General features: G+C 39.5%; 1 protein-coding gene across 1 annotated transcript in view; it reads right to left on the bottom strand.

Annotated features, from left to right (window-relative positions):
* Vps13c (vacuolar protein sorting 13 homolog C (S. cerevisiae)) overlaps nt 1-25,124 on the bottom strand; it is a gene marked incomplete at its 5' end in the record, with an annotated part of 161,865 nt that overhangs the window by 119,408 nt on the left and 17,333 nt on the right. The window contains 9 exon segments of the mRNA XM_013518933.1: nt 5,890-5,952; nt 7,191-7,362; nt 8,053-8,159; nt 9,638-9,765; nt 11,301-11,358; nt 13,806-13,886; nt 14,879-14,938; nt 17,661-17,720; nt 21,578-21,687. Coding sequence (XP_013374387.1) covers nt 5,890-5,952; nt 7,191-7,362; nt 8,053-8,159; nt 9,638-9,765; nt 11,301-11,358; nt 13,806-13,886; nt 14,879-14,938; nt 17,661-17,720; nt 21,578-21,687 — 839 coding nt within the window.

The raw sequence follows: 25,124 nt of genomic DNA, 5'->3' as shown, positions 1-25,124 counted from the left end.
AGACATCAAATAAAGGGGCAACACATGGTAACATTCACCTTTCTCCTTTCTAAATCTCTATTTAAGTATCTTTTTTAAAAAGTGTTAGGGCTGGGGACGTAGTGCAACACCTGCCTGGCAAGCATAAGGTCCTGAGTTCAATTCCCAGTACAAACAACAAAAACACTTTTTTAATGAAGATAAATTATTAAAGCTGAAATCTTAGGTATGTGATCAGCATGTTAAAATTTTCAAGGAGTATTCAAAATAAACTCAAAAGTAAAAAGATCATTAGGCAAAGTGGTGCACACTTATAATCCCAACCAGTACTAGGGAGCTGAGGCAGGACAACCAAAAGTTTGCTCATACACACACCCAAAACTTAGCAACATTCTGTCTCAAAAGAAAAAACACTAACCTCAATGACAAAGACTATGAAGAAAATAAATAGAATAAAGAGTATTTTTAAAAAGCTTTCCTTTGTTTTGATGATTACCATTTTAAAACTTCAAGAATTAACATTCAAAAGCACAATAGCTACTAACATAAACTACACCCAAACAGTACCAATTTCAAATCTTAGTTTTGATACTGTGTTAAAATTTATGTAAGATATAATCACTGCAGGAAACTGAGTAAAAGATACACAGGACTTCTGTGAAGCCCTTAAGATATAATGACTTAAGATACAATGACTTATTAGATATAATGGCTTAAGATATAATGACTATAATGATTTCAAAGTTTAAAAATTTTATACACACACACACACACACACACACACACACACACATTTTACGTGTCTGGGCAGAAATAAAAATGCACATATAAACAACCAATAGCAACACAGATCCAGCGCAGCCTCTCACTTATTCTCACACATCCCTGTTAGCCACACCCTTCCCCTCCCTGACTCACTAAGGGACCATCGTTAAGTAAAACTTCAATCCTGATTTAAACTCTCAGGTCCAGCCTGGGCTACAAAGTGAGCTCAAGGCCAGCCTGAACTGCAGAGTGAGACCCTGTCTCAAAAAAGACCAAAAAAAAAGAAAAAAAAAAAAACCTCTCAGGCCCTACAGTGAAAAACTACCAACCTTAAATAAACTGCACTGCCACCATGCTCAATTTATCCACCCTTCTCTGTCCACTGCGGCCAATAATTCATCCTCCTTAATTTTTGAGCAACTGCAAGTGGGACTAAAAACACAAACTCAAATGACTCAAGGAGGCCTGAAACTATCCATTTCCTCGTGATTCATTTGTTTCCCTAGAACAATCCACCAATGGCAAACACCTTTTAAAATATTCACACTCTCTGATCCAATAAGTACACACTGAGAAATCTGTCCTTATAAAATGAGAGATACTGGAGAGAGAGACAAGGCTACCCACTGTAGTGTCACAACTGAATACAACCAATGGAAAACAGCAATACATATTCTGATAGCTGCACAGAATGGAAAGCTATCCAGTTGTTTAAATGATGCTGGACAAGTAATTATAGTGGCACTCAACTCCAATAACTTTAAAGAAAAAAAAAAGGAACGAACAACAATCAAGTAACGGGCTGGGGATTTAGCTCAGTGGCATAGCGCCTGCCTGGCGAGCGCAAGGTCGTGAGTTTGATTCCTGGTGGTGGGGGTGGTGGCGGGGCGGACAAGCAAGTAACAAAACCTCTGGACACCCCACCTCCCATGAGCACTGCACTTATCTGTCCTCCTTTCAGCAAGGAATCACACTGTCTGCACTTCCTGCCTCCAATTCCTAATCATCCACTCTCTCATTCCTATCAAGTTTCCGCCTGCACCATTCTACTGAAAAATGCTCTTTATTACCAAATCCAACAGTGATGTTTCGATTCCACAGTGGCATTAGCCCTTCCTCTCCACTGATTAAAACTAAAAATTCCAAACATGTTTAAAAAAACACTGACCAGAGCTTCAAGTAGGCAAAGCAGACAGATGGTGGAAAGGGATCCAAACACGGAGAACCAACACGCACAAGAGTGTTTCCAAGTCTTCTACTTTTCTCAAATGGTGCGCCCCATGATCTCTTGTTCTTGACATTCTTGTCCTTGGGTAAACTCCCACCCGTGAGTGGGGGCATGCCTTCTAACTTGTTTCTGACCAACAGAACGTGCACAAGTGGTGTGGAGCACTCACTCCGTGTGAAGTGTGTGTGCTGTGACGGGCACAGTACTGCAGCAGCCCTCCTGGTGGAGTCTCCTCCTCGCTTTGAAGAAGCAAGCTGCCAAGTTATGGAAAGTGCATGACTCACGAGGCAAGAAACAGAACATGACATTTACGAATAAGCTGGAAGAAGCCTGTAGTCAGCAGGCAACAGAAAAACAGTATTCCACCCTAAGCCGCAAGAAGGTAAATCCACAGTAAATTCTTCCAATAGTGGAGCCTATCAGCCACACTTCCACTGACACTACAGTCCCAGGCAACGTCCTGCAGTATTCTGATCGCTTCAGCAGAAATCTCAGCTAAGCCTACACTGCCCACCCACAGAAACTCGGAGGCAGCCAACTTGTGCTGTTTTAACCCTAAGCTCCTACAGAGCCACAGAAAAGTGCTACGCGTGGCTCCACCCCAGGGGAGGGGCCTCAATCAAGGCGCTGCAAGAAATACACGCAGCACAGTTGTGCAGGCAGCTACAACCCTGAGAGAAACTCCACATTTCTGACAAAACAACCAGAGAATAGACTCCATACTGGCCAGAGTATATAAGGAGAAATCCCAAGGGGAGCAGAGCAAGAAAGAGACGATCCCTTAATTCTGCGTATGAATTTGTCTACAATCCAGCTTAATCCAAGCTTCATATATATGAAACTGATGAAAACCAAAGTGATAAAGGTTTAGAGACCCGAACTGAGACATAAACCATCCACCCAAATCTCAAATTAACCCCTGTACAATTCGTGTGCGTAACAGATCGAAACCTACATGCCAAAGGGGTAAGGAGCTCAATTCAGACTTACGTCACCATTACAGAAGGCAGCACACAACTTAGGACCAGAACCTAACCAGGTTTTGTAATAACACAAAACAACCACATTTGCAAATAAGTGTAACAGGATCTAAAGACTACAAGCTACAATAATCCCAATGTCAAAAATACAATCCATAATCACTTGACATAAAAAAAAAACCAGGAGAAAAAACAGGGAAATGCGATGGGAGTTTCTCAACATTAAAAAAAAAAAAAAAACCAGAAGAAAAAACAGGGAAATGCAATGAGTTTCTCAACATAAAAGGTAAGTAACAGATGCCAACAGTCAGATAACCTAATGTCTGAGATTAAAGTCTCACAGGATGAGCTCAATAGCAAAACGGAGATAACAGAAGAGTGAACTTCAAAACAGAATAGAAATTATCCAATTTTAAAAATATAGAGAAAAGATTGGGGAAGAAAAAAATCAGTGGTCACAGACCTACACTGCAATATCAAAAGAGCTAAATATATAACAATATAAGTATATAGTAGTATCATATTCACCCAACAGGAACATATAAAACAAAAATACCACAAATAGAAACAAAAGAGAAAAAACAGAAATATGTGGCCAGTTCTCAACAGAAAAAAGATAACAGATGTCCACAGTCAAGTAACAATATATTTACGCCTGTGTAAGAATATCATTTTTAGATATGTGTATGTATATGTATGGTACTCTCACCATTGTCTTTACAGATGTATTTGTGTAGGTTGTAAGAGAATCAAAGATGACTTTCAAGGTTTTTAATTTAATATTTCTCAGTCCCATCTCAAATGACACACCAGGCGCATCTGTCCTAGATCACTGTCTTCCCTGCATTGTTTCTCTACTCAGATTCGCACACACTGCGCTCACACAGCTTCTCTCCTTTCCCAGCAACCCCTTCGTGGTCGCCTTTGCTGGGTTTTGCCCCTCTCACTGGCCATAACAACAGAACACTTTACATCCTCAGTACCATCCTCTTCTCCAGCTACTCTAAGTTGCTCAGGGATCTCATCCAATCTCATGGCTGTAAATGCAACCTACGGCTGACCCCTCCCAAATGTACACACCAGTACAGATTTCTCTTCTAAACCCCACATTCACGTACCCAGTCGCCTGCTCAACTCCTGATCTCCTACCTCACGCACACTTGTTATACTCAGTCTTCCTCATCTCAAGAAATACTAACGTCCTTCCAATTGCACTCAAAAAGAAAACCCGTAAAATTATCTTCACACTCTCTTACATACACATCTAATCAGCAGGAAATACTGGCTCTACCCTTATAATACATCTTGAAGAAGATCCTTTTTCACAGTCGCTGCAACCTTCCCCAGGCAAGTTACCACCACCCTGCCCTCTACTATCTCAACCACACCCAAGGAGTCTCCCTTCCCTCCCCCTTGCCTCCCTCTTACAGCCTGTTTTCAAAGCAGCCAGAGTTCTAAAACCACTACATCATGTCGTCCTGTTCTCAAAACCCACACACGGCTTCTGAATCAGAATACAAGTGAAAGTCTCCACTTCAGTTTGTAAGATCCTGCAGAATCCGACATCCTGCTTCCCACAGCATCCCTCCCACCCCTCCTTCCTTACTCCTGACTCCTTAGCCACCACTCTCCCCTCAGTAGACTCCAGTTAGTGCCTCCAAGGAGCGAGACATTTGCGCAGCCCAAGAGCTCTGGGCTGGCTATACTTCACTCTTTCCGCTGGGATAAACCTTCCCCTTAGACACCTTTCCGGCTGATGCCCGCACCTTCATCCGGTCTTTGCTCAAGCATCTCCCTTGGAGATTTTCTCTAACTACTGTTTAAGACAGCAACAACTATCAATTGCCCAGCCCCAACACTCTCCCCAGCCATTCCTACTTGCTTCATGTAAGTATATGCTTATTGTTCTTCTCTCCTACTAGAATGTAAGTAAGAAAGTCACGTCTGTTTTGTTCATCTCCTTATGCTTTGCAAATAATGATGAAGGAAAGAAAAAACACTTAGTAATTACTACGTGCCAGTCACCCAGTAATCTAGTTACCTTACAGGGATTATCTATACTCCTTACAATAACCCTATCATATAGGTACTAACAATTAATTCCATTTTTCAAAAATAAGGCAAGGAGAAATTAAACAGCCTAAAATCACACAATTAGTAGATAGCAAAGCTGGGATTATTACCCAGATGCTCTGATTCTCAACTCAAACAGCAACTGTTAAATAAATGAAAAATTGTACATTCTCTAATCTCATTTTTAAAATGAGTTTGGGTATGGAAAACTTACAACTACGGAAAGGACTAACAGTATATACATAAAAGCGTTAACATTAGTGACCCCTTTTTCTAACTTTTCTATAATGAGTTCTACTGTTTGCAAATTAGCACTGAAAAATTCAATAGAATCATAAAAATTACATGGAACAAGGCACACAGGGTACAATAAGTAAGCAATTATGAACAATTATGAACATACTGATTCCAATTTGTAAAGGAAACTAAAAGAGGGAAGAAGAAAGAGATATGAGAGAAGGGAGAGGAAACAGGAAAAAGGAAAGAAAAGTTCTTTAAAATGAGAGAGAAAAAAATAAGTAGATAAGCATGAAAGATAAACTGGAATCCTATATATCAAACGGTTAACAAAAGCGTTCTAAGTTGCTGAAATGATGGCTGATTTCCATTTGCTTTCTTTTCCATGTATTTCAAATTTGGAATTATAAATGTTCAAAGTTTTTTACCCTTAGTGGCTGTAGCTTCCTTCCAGAACTCCAATTTACTTTCTTCTGACACTAAATTAATCAGTGAAAACGTAATCTCTATTCTCTTTTAGGTAAATCTGAATTAACTTCCCGTGAAACTTAAGACTTCCTGATCCTAGGTTTAAAAGAGCTGTGCTAACATGTTTAAAACATGAAATGAACTAGTAAAAATGATTACCTCGACTTGTGCTTGTTGCCTTGCTAAAATTATGTTAAAAACATCTAAAGTCTTCTCCAAGTCCTACAAAACAAAGAGACACTTGTAAACAAGAGAAATAATCATTAGATTAGAATTTTTTCTCCTAAGATTTCTAGGCTTATCTAGTCCATTACCAATACTTGTGATCAAATCAAACTGGAACATACACTAAACTTTTAAATCTTTTAATTTTTACAATAAGAAATAAATGTTTTCTAAGGAAGCATATCCTATTTAAACACCGTAAGAAAATAAGAATTTCTCTGTGAAATCATTGAAAATCACAGATAGTTATACACGTACATGGCAACAAAAATACTGAGGAAGAGGTGTTATCCTTTAGGTGTTATCCTTACCTTTTACTCTCCCCTTTCCACCTATTTCGTAACTACTGCACTAAAGGGACCCCAGTAAAGCACAAATTTTAAGAATATGAAATTCTGTGAGTCCTAAGTAGGCTAAAGTAGAAATCAAGTTTCAGAATTTATAATAAAAGTATATAGAAAGAGTTTAACACTTCCTGGGTGACTTGTGTTCCAGGTCCTTATGCATTATATCATGCAATTCTCACAACCCTGCAAGGCAGGTACTGTTTCTACTTTCTGCCTGAGAGTAACAGACCTGAAGAACTCATGTCCATGATCAGAACACTTCGCAGATATGCAAGTCCTAAGCCCAGATCCATCTGACTGCAATACCTAGGCTGGTTCTAATATATTACGCTGATGAAGGTTATATATTTCAGAATACCAAGAATTCAACTTCCTCTTCACATTAGCAATGAGTGGCAGACAGAGTTCTATAACCTGTATCCTATGACATTAAGCAAACTATATATTCAGTACGTTTTCTTTTATAAGAATAGACTCTGTCGTTTTCCAAGACTAAAAAAAAAAAAAAAAAAGTAATATTTTTTTAAAAAATAATAATACCTTAAACTCTTTTAACAAAAAGCCATGACCACATAAACATGGAACTTTTAATAAAAAACAAGTAAAATATACCTAACTAATAAATATTTAAGTAGCCCTATTAATTTTTTAAATATTATTACAAAAACCAGAAACATTCCCCAAAAGTGTTTGCAGTAGCCTTATTTTATGTGCTATCAGAACAGGAAAAAAAAAATTGAGAAAAAATACTCTGAAATTTCCCATAAAATCTTCTCAGAAAGGGGTGAACTGCATTCTAAAATTGCATTTTAATTCAAATAAATGAAGAAATAACATTAAAAGGTGGCCAGACAGTTAAGAGCTCTCACAACTGTGCACAAGGTATACCTGAATTTCTTTCTGTACTTCTTCTGAGACTTTCGTCTGAGTTAGCTTATTTCTGTAGGCCACTTTATAACTCTTGAGTAACTCTCTATGTTTCTTTATGTTACACCATGACCACATCTGTGTACATCTCCTTACGTGAACTTCAAGAACAGAATCGATGGCATATTTCCACCTGAAAATCAAAACTTTTTAATGCATATGTGAATACATTTAGGAAAAAGCATGGAAAATACATTTGACTTTCAATTTTACACTGTTAAGTATCTTCCAGTAGAAGTTCCACTGTAACACTGCAAGTCTGCATTGTAATTCTCTGGCTTAGATACATTCAGTAAGAAACCCTCCAGGAAGAAAGTATTCCAAAGCACAACAACTCTTTGGTACCCAACAGACCACATATACCATGGCGGTCCCATCAGATTATACTCCTCTTGCCCCCACACCTGTACTGGTTCAGCAAGTTCACTAAGTAAGAGCACAGTAAAATCCCCTACAGACACATTTCTTGGAAGTTCTCCCCACTGTTAAGCAACACATGACTATATTCCAGTGTGGTCAGAACATGAAGTCCCTGTAGGTGACTAAAGAGTAATAAGGATTTTTTAAAATGTTGAAAATCTTAAATACTAAGTTAAAAAAATTGGGCCCTTAGGCACAAAAATACAGGAGGCTGTGCTTATGGAAAAAATTACCATAGCCATATAAAAGATATCCCTCCTGGCCTTTTTTTGGGGTGGAGGGATCCTATGTACCTTTTTTCTAAGTGGGTACACTACATGGTTAAAAGGTCTCTCAGTTCTGACAGCACCTAACTGTACAATTACATGTTTCTCATAAAATAAGCAAAGCAGCTCAAACTTACCATTGTCTACAATTGGTATGGAGTGGTACATTAGGCTTGTATTTCCTGTAAGGGGCATTTCTAACCATATAATCCACTGATTCCAAAAGGTCAATCATACTTAAGTACTAGTAAAACAAAAACAAAATCAGCTTAATCATATTGCACGCATTTTCAAAGAAATCATATTTTATTCTATGTTCTACTCTAATAAGACACCACCCTCCCAGAGCTACTTCTTTTGACTTATTTTTAACAACTGATTTCCACTTATTTCTGAACGAGTTTATTTCTAAAATTATCTGCATTTCTTCTGGATCGCAACTTCACCAGCAGCTGTCTATGTGTTAACTCTCAAACCGCTCCAGGAAACCACCGTGGAACTGCAGAGGGTAAAACCACTTAACCACCCATCCTACCACCGCCATGGCAAGTCTGTGCGGATCTGATAAACAGCGCAAATGGCGGAGACACACACAGAGCTGACACGAGCGCAGGCAAGTCCAGCTCCCGCCTTGCTGATTTTCTTAAACTCAAGAGTTAGCTACAATGTGACAATCAGCACTCGTGTTTAGCCTGAATTTACATGTATTTTAAGTAAAAATATATCCTGCATTTCAAAGACTGAAGGGGGAGGGAAAAGGTTAAATATTTCATTAGGACTTTTATGTTAATGGCAATTGCAATGGTAAGATTTTGGAAATATTAAGTTAAATAAAATAGGTCATTACAGTTAGTTTCATCTTTTTACTTTGCAAATGTAGCTACCAGGAAATCTAACTGCAGAAATGCCTTCTAGTTAACGAGACAGCACTGGGCTCACGTCTCCTGCCCAGCTCTCGCATCCCGGTCTCCAGCTCTGCGACTCAAACTGAAGCAAAAACCCTGACCCTGACCTAACAGCAGCCACTTGTTCAGTAAAGCTGCAGTCGTTCTGTTCTGTTCTCTGCCACTGAACTCACCTAAATCACTTGATCTGTCATCACACCGCAACGACTGTGAATGTGCTACGAACAACTATGCTCACTGCAAGACACCCACTGTACCATAACTTCAGCAGAAGTTTATCTCATTCTTGTAACTTCTGTTTGCCTCAAGGTAAATAAGACAAGCTCTCTGTCATCAACACCTCACAGAGTACTCCTCCGGGCTCCGTTAGGGTCAATAAAATTTCCTTTTTTCTCCTGAGTTCCTGGTTACTGTTGACTCAATTTTTCCTCAACAAAACTAGCCATGCAACTACACTTAGGAAACAAATGGAGGAAAAAGGCTGCCAAGATAGCTGTTTTACAAAATAAAGAAACCACAGTTAATGTGAAGGCCTACTGTTAAAAACTAAGGAAAAATCTCATTAAAATTTCCCACCAGAAGTTATTAAATGGAAATATTATTCACTGAAGTTTGTACATCATTTAAAATCAGATAAAATGGGAAAAAAATTTGTTTGAAATTTTTTTTTTTTCCAAAGAAAAAGATCATTTGAAAAGTCAAATCTCCATAAAACAAATGAAGAGAACCACCAGACTTCACAAGGAATAATAAGAAAAGACAAAAGTGGCCAAGATTCAAGGCGAAACAAAGCTACAGATGTCCCCCTGCGTCTTACCTGAGGCTTGGTCAGCTCGATGGCAATATTCTGCACTTCTATGCTCCAATCTAGTTTGGGTGTTCTGAGCTCTGCTTCCGCGTAAGGGTTCATGTAGAGTTTTGCAGAGGCTGATACTGGCTGGAAAACTGACATCACACGGGAAGACGTGAGGTACGCTTATATGCGCTCACATGTGAACATGAATAATTATGAGAAGACATGAGGTATGCTTATATGCGCTCACACGTGAACATGAATAATTATGAGAACTAGCACTCCGAAAGTGATCAAAAATATGCAAAACAAAATCACTACCAAAAAAATATGTAAAGCAACCATTCCTCTTCATACTGCCGGTAATCGGACTGGAGTCCTGTCCTAGGTAAGAAATGTACAAAACACAATCTACCTTTGGCTATTCACAGTCTGTATAAACTATACATAAGGGGAGGTTTCTTAACTTAATAATTTTATTACTTATTAAAAAAACTAGTAACAGGAAATGAAATTAGTTTTTATTTAATTATTGCTAGAATTTAGGAAAGGAATCATGTCTAAAATTAATTCCCAACAAATGATCACTACTTTTATGATTTTTAAAATGATCATGACACATGTAATCTTACAGTGAACTAAATAATATAATTTTAAGGCTGAGGAAAAGTGTGCATTAGAAAAGATGATAGGGCGAAGCAAGGTGGTAAGTTTTAATTGTGAATATAATTTCAATTACATAAATTACGGTACTTTATAATTTTCATAAAATTATAAAAACTTTACATATCTGTAAGTTATATAAATGGAAAAGCCCTAAGCATGAAGTTGTAGTGTTCTTACATTAGTCTATTCATCAACAAAACTAAGCGCCCTCACAAACAGCACTTGAAAGCTACCATCGTTAAGTAGAGGAGTCTATGAGCATGATAGAAAGTGACAAGTACCATCCAACAGCACAAGAACATAAGCAAGAGGCAGAAGTAAACCAGACTAATACGGAATATTTAAGAGCACAGGTGCGAAAGCTGAACACAATCACAAAGGGACACAAGGAGCAAAAGCAAACCAACAGCTTCTTTAGAAAGACACAGAAATGGAAAACACAGATGGGATAGACAGCTTTCTTAGGGATCTTTTATTTTTTTTTTATTTTAAAGAGAGAAAAACAAAAATAATGATGCAGAATTTCAAACAAGACAGTAGGAAATTAACAACGGTTAATATATTGCATATTGTTGCCTTCAAAGTAGTTGCTCAGATTGTAAGACACAGGTATGCCAAACTAATCAAACAATGTAAGCACAAACTAACGATCTACTTTAAAATAAAGGTGAGGCAGCAAAACACAGGAAAGCTCACTTTAAAAATGTCAAGTGGCTGGCTTACCTTGCATGAGTAATAGTGGCATAGAGGAGTAATGCTTAATACCCAGATCCCAGAGATATGGTTATTTTTTAAAAAGAAAACAAAAACCTAAGTCCCAAAATGAATACAATAAAAAGGTACAAAGACAATATGGAGGCTAAAGGAGGTTGGCTACAAAGAGCAAACTCCCTCATTCCCCAGCAGAGGTGCCTTAGGTCTATTCCCAAGCAACGCTCTACCAATGACTTTAATGAGGTACAGTAAAATATTCCATTCCAACTTTCTTCCTCTAACATGAGATAAACTTACTGGTACTTACTGTATTGGTGGTTTGGGGGTCTATTTCTACTTGTGAGAATTTCATTTTTCAGTTGATCCTAAAGAAAACATTAAAATTTTATGAGACCAGAAAAAAAACTGCAGGGGCTGGGGATACAGGTCAGCAGCACAAGCACCTGCCTTGCATGCACAAGGTCCTGAGTTTGATTCCTGGTACCAAAAAAGAAAAGAAATTGCAAAAACATTCAGCCACATATACAGAAAAAAAAAATTGGTTCTTACATCAATATTTTTATTCCTCTCTTTGTAACTTATTAGTCCATAGAAAAAATACACTAGTATCATTTATAAGTGTATTTCTTTAGCGTACTAAAGACATAGAAACTGATAATTTTTTAAAATATTAAATATTTATAAACACTGTAATATCATCTTTCTCTCTTTTTGTGGGGGACGGGTTCACACTATGTAGCTCAGGCTAGTCTTGAGCTCACCATGTACCCCTAAGCTGGCTTTAAACTCACAGTGATTCTCCTGCCTCAGCCTCCCAAGTACTGGGATTACAGGCGTGCACCACAACACTGGCCTTCTCTCTGACTTTAATAGAAATCCATATACACATATACTTCTACAAATTTCTACTCAAAAGTAAACTATTTGCTGCTATGAACATTGTACAAATATGTTTGATTCCTACATTCAATCTTTTTTGAATGTATACTCAGAAATAAAACTCCTGGACCACAAGTTTGGTCATTTTTTTCACTCTAAGATCCTTTTGTTTTAAGGCACAATACAATGCACATACTTAACCAGGTGTGGTGGTGCACACCCGCAATGCCAGCACTCAGGAGACTGAGGCAGGAAGACTGCCCTAAGTTCGGGCCTAGCCTGGACCACATGGATAGTTCAAGGCTAGGCTGGAGTACATAGTAAACCTGTCTCGAAAAACACATACACATTTAACGTGGACAGTCTGACACACAGTGACACCGAGCGTAGTCATGAAATCCTGCTGCGCTAGGTAATGAATACACCCACCACCCCGAGTTTCTTTTTGTCCCTTTATAGGCCCCAGTCCCTCCCTACCACTGTCTTCCAGGCAACCACTGGCTGACTTTTTGTTCTATACATTATTTGCATTCTCTATGCTTGTTTTTACAAGCAGTCTGGCTTCTTTCAGTCAACGTAATTATTTTAACACTGATCCAAACTGGGGGGGGGGGGCGGTACCGGGAATTGAACTCAGGACCTTGCGCTTGCCAGGCAGGTGCTGTACCCATAAGCTATCTCCCCAGCCCTGATCTGTATTATTGTATGAGTAATTCTTTCCCTTTAACTTAATGTAATACATTACTCATCTACTAATAGACACTTGGGTTGTTTACAATTTGTACTCTTAGAAGGAAAGTACCCCAAACATCTGTCTGTGTTTATGTGGATACAATTCTCTTCTCTTGTGAATACTTAGGAAGGCAAACGTTTAGTTTAATACTGGTTCCAAGAAACTGCCAGACCATTTTACAAAGTGATTTTACAAATTTGGCATTCACACCAGCTATGTATGAAAATTCCAGGGGATTATAGCATATCCCATTTGGGTTTCCGTTTGTATTTCCCTACAGAGTCAAGATGTTTGCACATCTTTTCATATGTTTGTGTGCCTAGGGAATTTCCTTGGTGATGTATTTGTTCAAATCTCTTCCCTATTTTCTTGATGGACTGTTTTATTAAATTATAAGAATGCTTTACATATTTTAGATACAGGTCCTTTGCTGACTATATCCCACAAATATTTTCCCTCAATCTACAACTTGCCTTTTTATTTTCCTAAGTATCTTTTTCATTTTTAAAAATTTTAAATAAATTATATTATGAAGCAGTATACTAAAAAAAAACTTTATCACAGTACTCTTCTGAGAAATGTGATAGAATTTCAAAATTTATCCAATTCAGAAAATTCTTTCTCCTTGAAGTAAATAAACGTGACTAAGAATGTAAATGAGCACATTAGCACACACTAATTCCATAGGGAAAATAAACGCATGAAAGATGTGTAAACAACTTGAGTCTACAGGGAAACACAAACTGAAACCAAAACGAGACACTGTTATAACCCACTAACACGGCTAAAGGATATTTCAAGCTCAATTAATCTTCCACTCTTCAGGCAATCATCATCACAAATGCTTAAAACTTTTGCCAAAGGTACATACTTTGCATCTGAAAGGTAGTGTCTTTCTTTACAACACTCGTAATCATTCTCAAATAAAATGCTATAATGTAACAAGAGTGCTACCAAAATTGGTATAAAAGACAAAACATGAAGTTCTTCAGTTTTTATAGGTTCTTATGTCACTGTCTAGTGAATGATTTCACAAAACGTTCAAATCCAAAACTGTCCTGAAGACATACAGATTTCAAAACTGTTTTTCACACTTCAAATTCAGTGACACACAAGTTAAACAAAGGACTATGGCCTGTCTTACTGAGGGCCTCTGACATAAAACATAGGGAGGAATGGAGCTGGCTTTTCCAAAATTACCAAGATCTGTTCCCGGGAGCCCTGGTAGGACAGGCGGCAGTTCACATTCCAGTAAGCACTGAGACTGTCAAGTCGTATAAGCTACAAAAGAAAAGGAAAAAGGTCAAGCAATAAACAAATACGAAGGATAAAGCAAAACTATGCTAAAAGGCTCATCTCGTGTTTATTACCCAAGCGCCATTTTGAACTTGTAAAGAAAATAATGCAAAATTAAAGGAAAATATCGCCACAGACTTTATTACTAAGTTTAGTATTTGCTAAATTGTGTGTCCAGGAATACAATTTCTAAGAGATTCAAGAGATTCACTCATTCAACTATCAAACTGTGAACTTAGCATTTAACAGATCCAGTAAATGTTTTGCTGGGTAGAGAAGAAATGATCCCTCTGGCAGTGGGATCCCTCTCCCAGTGGCTGTTTGTTTTCAGGGGAGGGAAAGCATTCTCTGACCAACAAGGTGAGGAAAGCAAATACTAAGTAAACATTCCAGTGGGAGATTCACTGTATTTATTAGCACATTTAAAGTACCATGAAGCCCTGTAGCTTCCAAGGAAATGAAACATACCTGTTTAATTACAGAGAGCTTACTACTTAAAATTAGCAGCCTTACTTGACCAAAGAATATTTTTTCTACAAAATCTAATAGTAGCTCAGTTACCGGATACTTCATAAAATACCATTTGGAAAATAGTCCATCCTATTTCTTTACTTGATAGGTGAACAACCTACACTTCAGAGTCGCAGAGCCAGGGCTAGACTTTGGACTCTCAACTCACACCAAGAGCATATTCTGCTCCACCGTTTCTTCAAGAAAATACAGGGCTGGGGATACAGCTCAGGAGTACAGTACTTGCCTGACAAGCACAAGGTCCTGAGTTCAATATCAGGTCCCCTCCCCGCCCCCCGACCAAAAAAAAGAACTGAAGTGGGGATACAGCTCAGCGGCACAAGTGCCCGCCTGGCAGGTGCAAGGTCCTGAGCTGATTCCCAGTACCAAAAAGAAAAAAGTACAGTAAGCACTTGGACCTAGGAAACTAACAAAAAAACTCGACTCTAATAATAATAGCACAATACCTTGTATATAATTTTTTCTGCTTCATTTAACACACACGGAGTCCAGTGCTCATTCGTAGTCTAAAAGAAACAGGAGAGTAACTGGGAAATGTGGTATGTACAGTGTATCATACAACAATGCTGTAGTGTTTGCAAGCAGGGACAGAGTAACGCACAAAGGAAACACAGCTCCTGTTGGGTAATGTTACCTGGGTCTTCGTATACCTGCATGGCAAAATCAAAGGGACAATGAAACAATACAACCTGAGTTCACTCATTCAGGAAACTGCTGAGCTAACCTGTGACAGTAGAAAGAAGTGGGTACGAGCAGAAACAGAGAGCCTGCGTGTACTCTACGGAAGGTCACACACACTTTTAAAAATAGTAATTTTTCTAACGCAGAAAGTAGAGTACAGCAAAGACAGCAGGGCCAACAATGCTGTGTAAAACCCACGGAACAGCCGGCGCATCACGGATGAACTCGCTGAGGACAAGAGCACAACGGCGGGGAGCAAGTGGGAGCTGGGGAACGAAGGAGAGCGCGGCTAGAAAACCCTCGAAAAGGCTGGCTGCGTAAAAGAGGGGAGGCAGCCGTCTCAGGGCCTGAGAGGGAAGGAGGACGGTAAGGACAGGTTTCTCAGCTGTGCTGCAGGAGGAGGCATGTGTATGTTCAAATGCTTGGAGGGGTGAAGATTTGGGAGAGGGAGGCTGATGCAAAGACGAAAGGGATGTTCGGGAGGGGGAAGAGGTTTTTGAGGACAATGAGAACCTGCTCAGAGGTGGGAAGAGGACTTCAGCTTCAAAGGTAGACTGTAATTGAAAAGGAGGAAAAAGGAACGGACTGGACACAAAAGATACGAGGTTTGCTGTTACGTTACTGTAACAGCCTCTGCAGTAGCAGAAGCAGGAAATAACTGCGCCAGACAATGTGCCCAGCGCTTTACACAGACTCCCACTCAATACAAGAACTCTAGGAGGTGGCTGCGACTCTATCAGTGAACAGGCACTGTTTAGACAGGGGACCAACGCGCTAACCAGCGCACCCTTTACAGCCATAGCGCCCTAAACACGCCTCCTCTCCTCTGATAACCATGCACCAGAGGGTTACAGGTCTTCGGTAAGGCTTCCCAGGGAACCTGAAGGAGAGAATGGGACCACGATGCAGCGCGGTGACAGAGCACGTGCCCGGCATGCGTGGGGCCCTGGGTTCAATGCCCAGTATGGGAAAGAAAACCAAAACAAGAAAGAGGGGAAAAAGGGAATGATAAATTCTATAAGGAAAGTAAAAAAGTGGGCGAGAATGAAAAAGACAAGGTAAGCCAGATGGGGTGGTGCACACCTATAGCCCCAGCACTCAGGACGCTGAGGCAGGAGGATTGTTGCAATTCGAGACCAGCCTGGGCTACAAAGTGAGCTCAAGGCCAGTCTGAACTACACAGCGAGTAGTTCTGTCTCAAAAAGACCAAAAAAAAAAAAAAAAAAAAAAAAAAGAAAAGAAAGAAAGAAAGAAAAGACAAGGTAGTGTCTCAAATAAACACATTCAAATTTAAGTAGAACTACCAGGCAGACCAAGGGAAGAGCATAACACAGGTAAGCCAAACAGTACAGTGTCTAAAAAATTCAGAGGCTCCAACAAGAGCACCCACCAAGGAAACTACACCTGCTTACGAACCAGCGCGCCTCTCCAGACCACAGAAACTACACGGCTCCTGTACCCTGTGTTGTTTATTAGGCGCTCCAGGCGGGTCTGAGATTTCTGGAACAATTTTCTCTACCCTTCAGAACCCGGATTCTGGTCTCCTGAAATGTGTTAGCGTTAATGTACACTTTTTTATCAAATCTACTTCAAATGCACTTCGGAAACAGGCTCACACAGAAAGCCCGTATGCATGCACTACCTTCCGGTTCCCGGTCCCTGGTTTCTCCGCTCCCTCCTTCGCTGTTCCTGCTTTGCTCTCCGACGACACACACACATACATCTCCACTTCTCTGTATGCCTCATTGTCAAGATTTCTCCGTAACTGAGTCCGTTTCTCTGCCAGTAACACCCTGTCCCTGCTTGTACCTCTTCTTCCCGAGGTCCTCTCCACAGAGCCAATCATGAGGCAGAGTCCCCGGTACGACTTACTGTTCACAGCCCTTCACTGTCAGTGTACACGCAGTATCTTTTTCTCCGCAGCAACGCCTAATGTAGCTATTTTTCTTCATTTATATGCCCCCACAAATGTTTTCTACCACTAAGTTGCCCTAAACAGAAAAAAATCCAACCTGGATATATACAACTCTGTATTCTCTAGCAAGGAAACACACTGATTTATAAAATAACTAATCAAAATGAATTACTTTATACACCTCCCAATGTAACAGACCTACATAACTATATACACATATACAAACTACTTAGCAAATCCACTTGCCTGAATCAAGTAGAAGCATTGTACATGTATGTACACTTTACTAGCTATCACCTACTTTTCACACATACTTAAGATACAGTTTTTATTCCTGTCAGACTGCCTGATATTTAGATATACTTGTATAATTAAAGTTTAAAATTTAGTATTTTGAATTAAATAAATTTTAAAACTAGTATTTAGATCTACTTGTGGTAAGACACACAAACATGAGAGAATGTAATGTAATAGCAGCGCTAAAAATGCTCGTATCTACAAAACTATAGCAAGACAACATGTAAAAAAAATGTATTAGCTACTTGCAGATAGCTGATTTTAGGCAATTCAGCTTATGGTTTCACAGTAACACTTTAGAGGTTCCACCGAAATATTAACTAAGGCATCATTACCAGCAGACTAAGCTCCCCCAGTGTAACACCAAAGGAAAGCGGCCGCTCCGGATCCGTGACCTGTCAAAGGAAAGGGACATCAGAATGTACTGAAAGTGAGGGCGAACCCCGCCCCACCCCTCCCAACAGGTGGCAGAGGAAAACACAGGTACAAGGAGGTCACACAGCCCAAGTGCTGAAGACAAGGCCAGGAAGAAGCAGCACGGCCAGCAGGGTCCGGGAATGCTGAGGACCACACTTCATGACCTGACGCGCTTCTCCCGTTTAAGAAGACTCAGTAACTGTGCTCAACAGATGCCTCTAAGGAATGAAGACAGCAGATAGCACTGCCACTAAGTCACTTTTATAGCATTTACACTTTCCACACTTAGAAACACAAACTGTCTCTTTAGGCCTTTGCTTTTCTTGACAATGCTTTCTTAAAGCATTTCTACAATGTTTTGTTAAGAAAAACTAGATTCTTAATATTTAATTTCCTGTCTTTTCACCCAAAACCTGCCAAAGTTAAACTTCTGTTCTATTTCTGAACTTCAATACCTAAGCTACATTTACACACAGTGTTTAGACCATCCCACCGGACATGCAGTGTCCCTATCTGAGCCGTCCTGGAGAAAGTCAAGTCATCGAGAGTCACTTGACGAGGCCGGGGATGTAGCTCAGCAGTGCAGCGCCCGCCTGCTAAGCACAGGGCCCGACTTCGATTCCCGGCACCAAAAAAACAATCACTTGATCATGGTAGAAATGAGGCAAAGCAGGAAGTAGTATAACATTCTAAGTAATCCAAGACCCCAGAGTTTTGTCACACGGACCCTTCTCCAACAGGAAAAATGCATACATGCTCTGGTATAGTTGAAAAGCACTATTAGCTTTATTTGTAATTAATGCAAATAATGATTTACAGCAAAACGTTTTCCTACTTCCCTGCACTCATCTTTTTGTACCCACAGATAACTAATTCAAAATAACTTGCAGCTATTTCAGAAGGAACTTCAATAAAACACAACTGCACAATTGCTACTACCCTGCCCACAAACTACTACAGTTAGCCAGTGAGTATGTTTATGATGAACTGCATTTCCCCACTTATTTTTCCTTTGTTTTATGAGACAAAAGTCTCACTATAGTTCAGGCGGACCTCAAACTCACGTCAACCCTCCTGCCTCAGCTTCCCAGTGCTGGAATTACACACATGTGCCACCATCCAGGCTATTCCCACGTCTTACATTCTGTATTTCTCATAGCTTCCGAGCTACAAGAACTCTTTGTGCTTTTTAATGTTCTTTAGATATTTTTAGTACATTTTTGTCACTGATACCAATTTAAGCATGACTGGTGCTACTTATCCTATTCCTGTGTATCTCCTTCATACCAGAAGAAGAGAAATAATGTACCTTTCTAACTGTACTGCATCAGCAGAAAGCTTAGTTTAGTTCAAGCTGAGGCTTTCATCCAGTACTATGTCAGGGTTATTTTTTGCTATTTTTCAAACTGACAGTGCATACATTTGTGAAAGTACGATGTGTATGCTTCAGAAAAATGTATGTACATGGTGGAAGGATCAAATCAGGGTCACTAGTGTATTTACCCCTTGCGTTTCCCACCACTTTGTAATAAGAGTATTTACAACCCACTTGGCAATCTCCACACAGGCATTAGTAGTCATACACTTCACCAGCTATCACCACCGCGCCGCTTCTCCCTCCTCACTGAAACCCCGCGGCCAGCCTCTGCTCTTCCTGCACCCAACCGCCGGCACCAGCTTTACAGCCCCTGGCCTCCGAGTTCCACTTTTTTGAATTCCCACCTATAAGTGACACCACGCAGTAGTCGTCTTCCGGTGCCAGGCTTACTCCACTTAGCGCGCTGTCGTCTACTCTCATTTGTCCTGCTGTCAATGACAGAACCACACCCCCAAGCTAAACACTGTGTAGACGGGCCACATTTTCTTCACCCATCCACTCTTTTTATATCCTGGCTAATGCGAATAACGCCATGATAACATGAGTTGCAGGTATCTCTTTAAAAAAACTGATTCCAATGTCTTTGGATATATATCCAGAAGTGGGACTGCTGGGTGATATGGTAATCCTATTTGTGGTTGTTGTTTACTTTTACCAGCAGTGATCCATCAGCATACAACCTGAGGCATCTCTTTGAGGAGATTCTGAGTACAGATATCCGATTCCGGGTCGGGGATATAGCTCAGTGGCATAGCGCCTGCCTGGCAAGCAAGAGGTCCTGAGTTCAATTCCCAGTACAAAAAAAAAAAAAATAAGATATCCAACTCCAAGCCCACATATTTGATTCCTTTCAAATGATGTGCTTTTCAACAGTCTTTCCTCTTAATAGTTCATTTCTTATCGTCAGGGAATTTGGTCTTCATTTATACATTTCCAGTAAGGAACTTACTTAGCCACGGTCAGTACCTGAGGGTTCTCATTTCTTCACATAGTTTTAACAAAGATCTTTCACTCTCATGTGTTAAGTACATTTTCTTTTTCTAAGTTTGTTAGAAACATGATCTTTAATAACATGAGTTTTATAAAACATTTAGTTTTTAACAAATTCATTTTAATAATTCCATAAAGCCGGAATATAAAGCTACTATTAGAGATCTTTTCTGAAAAGCTGCAAGTGTGTCTTATACAGTATTATGCTACAGAGAACTATATATTGTCAGTACTGTTTTCATTTAATTCAAACGAGGTAAATCCAGAATGAAAAAGAATGCAAATTTTAGAAAAGATGGATGGAATAAGACTTTCACTTTCCTGAGCAAATAATAAAATTTAAGGTTTCTAACACAAGAGCACTCTTACCACTAAATTACACTCTCAGCCTTTTTTTAATCTTATATGGACACAGGATTTCGCTAAGTTGCGCAGGCTGACCTCAAACTTAAAATCCTCCTGCCCCAGCCTCCCAAGGGATTTCTGCAGTGGGCCCTGCACCTGGTTTGTTTCAAGCTTTTAAACACAAGGAAACATACACAATTCAAGATACCAGGTACATTTTAAATCAAGTGGATAGTTCTTAATCAACTAATGTTAAGTTTCTGGTCATAAGGGAAGTTCTTGGTTTCTAAGTATACTGTCACATACTGTGAACAGTTGTGGGTGGTTCAATCCACTGGGGAGAAGAGAAAGAGAATGGTACCACACTCAAATAGCCACAATGTTATTACCCTTTCTGCGGACTACCACGACCACCGGTTATTTAATCAACTCTAGGAACTAACTGCTCTGCCACTGTAACAAGAAAACTAGTTCCTTGAAGTTATCAGTCTTAACACATAGTTTTAAAAAACAGAGGCCAACACATAGTGGTTTTATGTTACATTTACACACATGGATACTCAATGAAAGAAGCCTAACACAGAAAACGATATGGCCCTGTACGTGTAAGAACAACATCAATCTCAGATTCAAGGTAAGTACAGGAATCAGGCACAAAAGCAAATGCCTATAATCCCTGCTCTGAGGGAGGCCAAAGCAGGAGGATCACAAGTTCAAATCCTGCTTCAGCAACTTAACGAAATTCTCTCGAAAAATTCTTAAAAGGGCTAAGGATGCAATTCAGAAGTAGAGTAACTGGGTTGGATCTGCAATACTGCAAAAAATAAAAAATAAATCAAGCCGGGCGTGGTGGCTGTAATCCCAGTCTGTAATCTCAGCACTCGGGAGGTTGAGGCAGGAGGATCATTGTAATTCGAGACCAGCCTGGGCTACAAAGTGAGCTCAAGGCCAGCCTGAACTGCATAGCGAGACCCTGTCTCAAAAACACCAAAAAAAATAAAGAAATATAAATAAATAAATAAATAAAATCGGGTACAGATGAACCATATATTGACAAACCAGAAGTATTATACAATATACATTTAATTACTAACTTAAACCAAATGAACTGAAATTACTTACATCATCTTCATATTTAATGTGAATGTCTGTGATTTTTACTTGTACATTTTTTATTACTTGAGTTGCCAATTTTTCCAAAAATGTATCCTTTTTGGCTTCTTTAGGCTTATCTATAAAAAACAGAAAATACAAGCTCAAGACATGCAGTTCTCACAGCACCTCATCATGAATGACCGAAGGAGAGGCAGGGAACTACTCAATGGAAATTACACCCGTTCTAGCATCATTACTCTTTTTAGATGTCGTTCAGGTTTTAATGTGAATTTCCAACTGGAAACATATTTGAAATTAAATTATAATCTAACATTCATTCTACCTTCCAAGCTAGGAATCAAGCGGCAATGTGTATAAACAACACATGGCAGAAAAACTACTTTTACCTACCTTTTGAGCGATCAAGACCTTTAAAACGTTTCTTAAAATGTTTTTTGTGCTTTTTACGCTTACGTCCTTCTCAGTGGAAGCATATCAGTGAGAAAAGGATAAAAGTCAAGTTAGCAGACAAGAGGACAGAAAAGAAAATAAGAGAATTCTTCCTAAAAGCAAACTCTGGTATGATTCACCTGACCTTACTCTAAACTACCTGCATTTTGATACAAACACAAATTCACAAACCTCCTTTAATCTACAACAGCATTTTTTAAAGACTAACCCTCCTTAATCTAGACAATAACTTGAAAGGTGCAATTATACAAAGATGGGATAAAATATCCACCTGCAACATTCTTTACACATGATTTAGGACTTGATAAAGTTTCCCTTCAATTTCAATGCTACCAAAATATTGGAAATGTAACAATGACAACACTTTCAGAGAAAGGTTTGCAGAAATGTGTGGCAGGAACACAAATGAAATGAATGGGCAGGGTGCCAACAGAGGACTTTCGCTGCATGACGCACTTCACAAACAAAACGGACGAGTTAAGGATGCGAAGAATGCAGGAACGGCATGAAGTTCACTGAACCGCACATGGCACTGCCTTAGGAATCCCCTTTTGCCTCCTCTGTTACTTAGCAGGGACTCGGCGAGCGCTGGCCTGACCCACACCTGCCCCGCCCAACTTCCACATCCTCACTCAGCCGCCTGCTCAGCCTCCGCGCAGCTTCCTGCTTCTAGCCTCCTTCCCATCTGCCTACTAAAGGTCTCAGTTTTCTGAACTAGGACCCACAGTCTGTCTGTCAACTCCTTGTTCAAAACTATTTAAAGGTTCTCTGCAGCCCGCTGGGTAAAATTACCTTGTGTTTCCATGACAAAAAAAGGACTCTTTTGTGATACAACCCCCCCACTTCCCTGTCTTTTTCTATCTTCTGCTGCTCATCTTTGCACCAGAAATGACAGAAATACTATTCGTAATTTCCAAAATAAGCTGTATTTTCCAGGGCCCAATGCCTAAAATATCACTCCCTAAACTTGGGCTGCCCTCCTGGAAATTCCCTACTAGCAAACCTGTCGGAGACGTGGAGAGCTCGGGCCCGGCACCGCTGCCTGTGTGTAGCCTTACTGAACTCCTGCAGGCACTCTGGGGTCTGAGCCTCACTCGGAATTCTGGCAACATCCCTTACACTGCCTTTACCGCATCTGCACAAGTCTCTTGCCCCGAGGCAGGAGGTTTCATCAGGCAGTCTGCTTGTTTTAGAGGACAGGGAGTAAGGTCTGGGCACTGTTAAAAAGATTTTTAAAAATCCACACGTGAACATTACAACAAAATACATAAAGTCTATGGATAACACTGACTTGTTGATTGCTTGTACTGTTATACATTGTGTTATGCATTCATTTTAGCATATATTTGAAATTTAGCTTGAAGTATACATTTTCTTGATACTTATAAACTGTTATGCTATAAAATTAACCACCAAATTCTGACTATAAGACTAAAACCCAAATTTTAAGAAAAAAGTATTTACCAAGCTATGTAATAGAATCTGAGTAGCACTAATAATAGTATTTCTAGTCACAGTGATATTTCTTGGCTCTATTTCATTCATAAATTAAAAATATATGTTGGGAGTGGTGGTATACTCCTGTAATCTCAGCACTCGGGAGGCTGAAGCAGGAGAATCACCACAAGTTTAAGGCCACCCTGGACTACACAATGAGTTCAAGGCCAGGCTGAACTACATTGGGAGACCCTGTGTGAAAAACAAAACAAAACCAAAATATTAAAAATAAAAAGACTGAGTTCTCAAATACCATATAGAAAAAAAACAAGTTAAGAAAGGTAAAGTAGCTCTGAAAAAATTCTACTTGGCTAGAACAGCTTTCATAGATGGGTACAAATTCTCTTCATACCTGACCTGTTCTCTTTGTAGTTTCAATTTTGTTCTAGCCCTTTGTTGGGTCTTTGAACTCAATTTCAGATATACCACATTACACCTCTCCACGCAGTTTCATATCTGAGTACTACACAGTCCCTTAGAGAAAGTTTCTAATTAATCTGATGAATAATAAATCTATTATTCGCAATCATGCTCTAAAGCAATTCTCAAACATTTTGGTTTCAGGAGCCTTGGACACACTGAAAACTTGAGGGTTAGAAAGAGCTTTTTATGCCTTGTAGGTTATAACTACTGATATTTATTATGCTGGAAATCTAAAGCAGAATTTTTGAAATATTTTTAATTCCCTAAAAAAATAAACTATTACATATGTAGATTACACGGAGAGCATATATAGTTAAGAAGACAACTATTTATTCCTAAACAAAAACTTGCACTGAGAAGAGTCACAGGGTTACCAACCCTTTTAATGGTTGGCTCAGGACACAGCCGGATTCACACAGCTGCCTCTGATTCAATCTGTTGGGATATGTTGTTCTGACTGAGGTATACGGCAAAACTTTCATTTCACTACAAATGTGCAATTTTCAAGATCACAATTTTCAAGATTTTCAAGATCTTTCCAAGTAATTATGGATACTACACTCCAATTCAAGTGGTAGTTTCTTCAAGGTAGTTGTCTCATGGAATCTAAAACATTATCAATGAATTTTTCACTGGAATTAAAATCGACTGGTTTGCCTTACACTTTTTTTTTTTGGTTTTTTTCCCGTACCGGGAACCAAACTCACAACCCCACACTTGCCAGGCAGGTGCTGTGCCGCTGAGCTAAATCCCCAGCCCCTTGCCTTACACTTTAACCTTTTCAAAATGCATGATTTTTTACCATTCATTGGTAATATATGTGGAAATGCTTATTAACTGAATTGTACAAAATCGTCCTATGTCGGGACGTTTCATTATTTAATATCAAAAGTCACATCTGCTATCACCACCAGCCTCATCAGAAGTCTTTAAGTGGTGAGAACCTCAGTCAAGCTCAAGGTCACAAGTGTAAGTGTGGGGAGCAGCTGAAGCTGGGGACGGATCACAAGTACAGGACTAAGACAAAGCTGGTCCTGAGAACAGGGAGAGTCCAAGGCAAGCCAGGTAAACAAGCTGTTCCAGCTGGTCAACAAGTTGCTGGGGAGAGAGGTTGAAATTGACAACAACCTCCAGAATGTACAAATAAATGCTCTGCAGTCTTTGGCTAGCTTCCTTTCCTCCC

The sequence above is a fragment of the Chinchilla lanigera genome, unplaced genomic scaffold (genome assembly GCF_000276665.1).
Source record: "Chinchilla lanigera isolate Chin_1 unplaced genomic scaffold, ChiLan1.0 scaffold00049, whole genome shotgun sequence".
NCBI classification, from domain to species: Eukaryota; Metazoa; Chordata; class Mammalia; order Rodentia; family Chinchillidae; genus Chinchilla; species Chinchilla lanigera.
The sequence above is the reverse complement of the archived record's forward strand: the minus strand, read 5'-3'. Positions and strand labels throughout refer to the sequence as shown.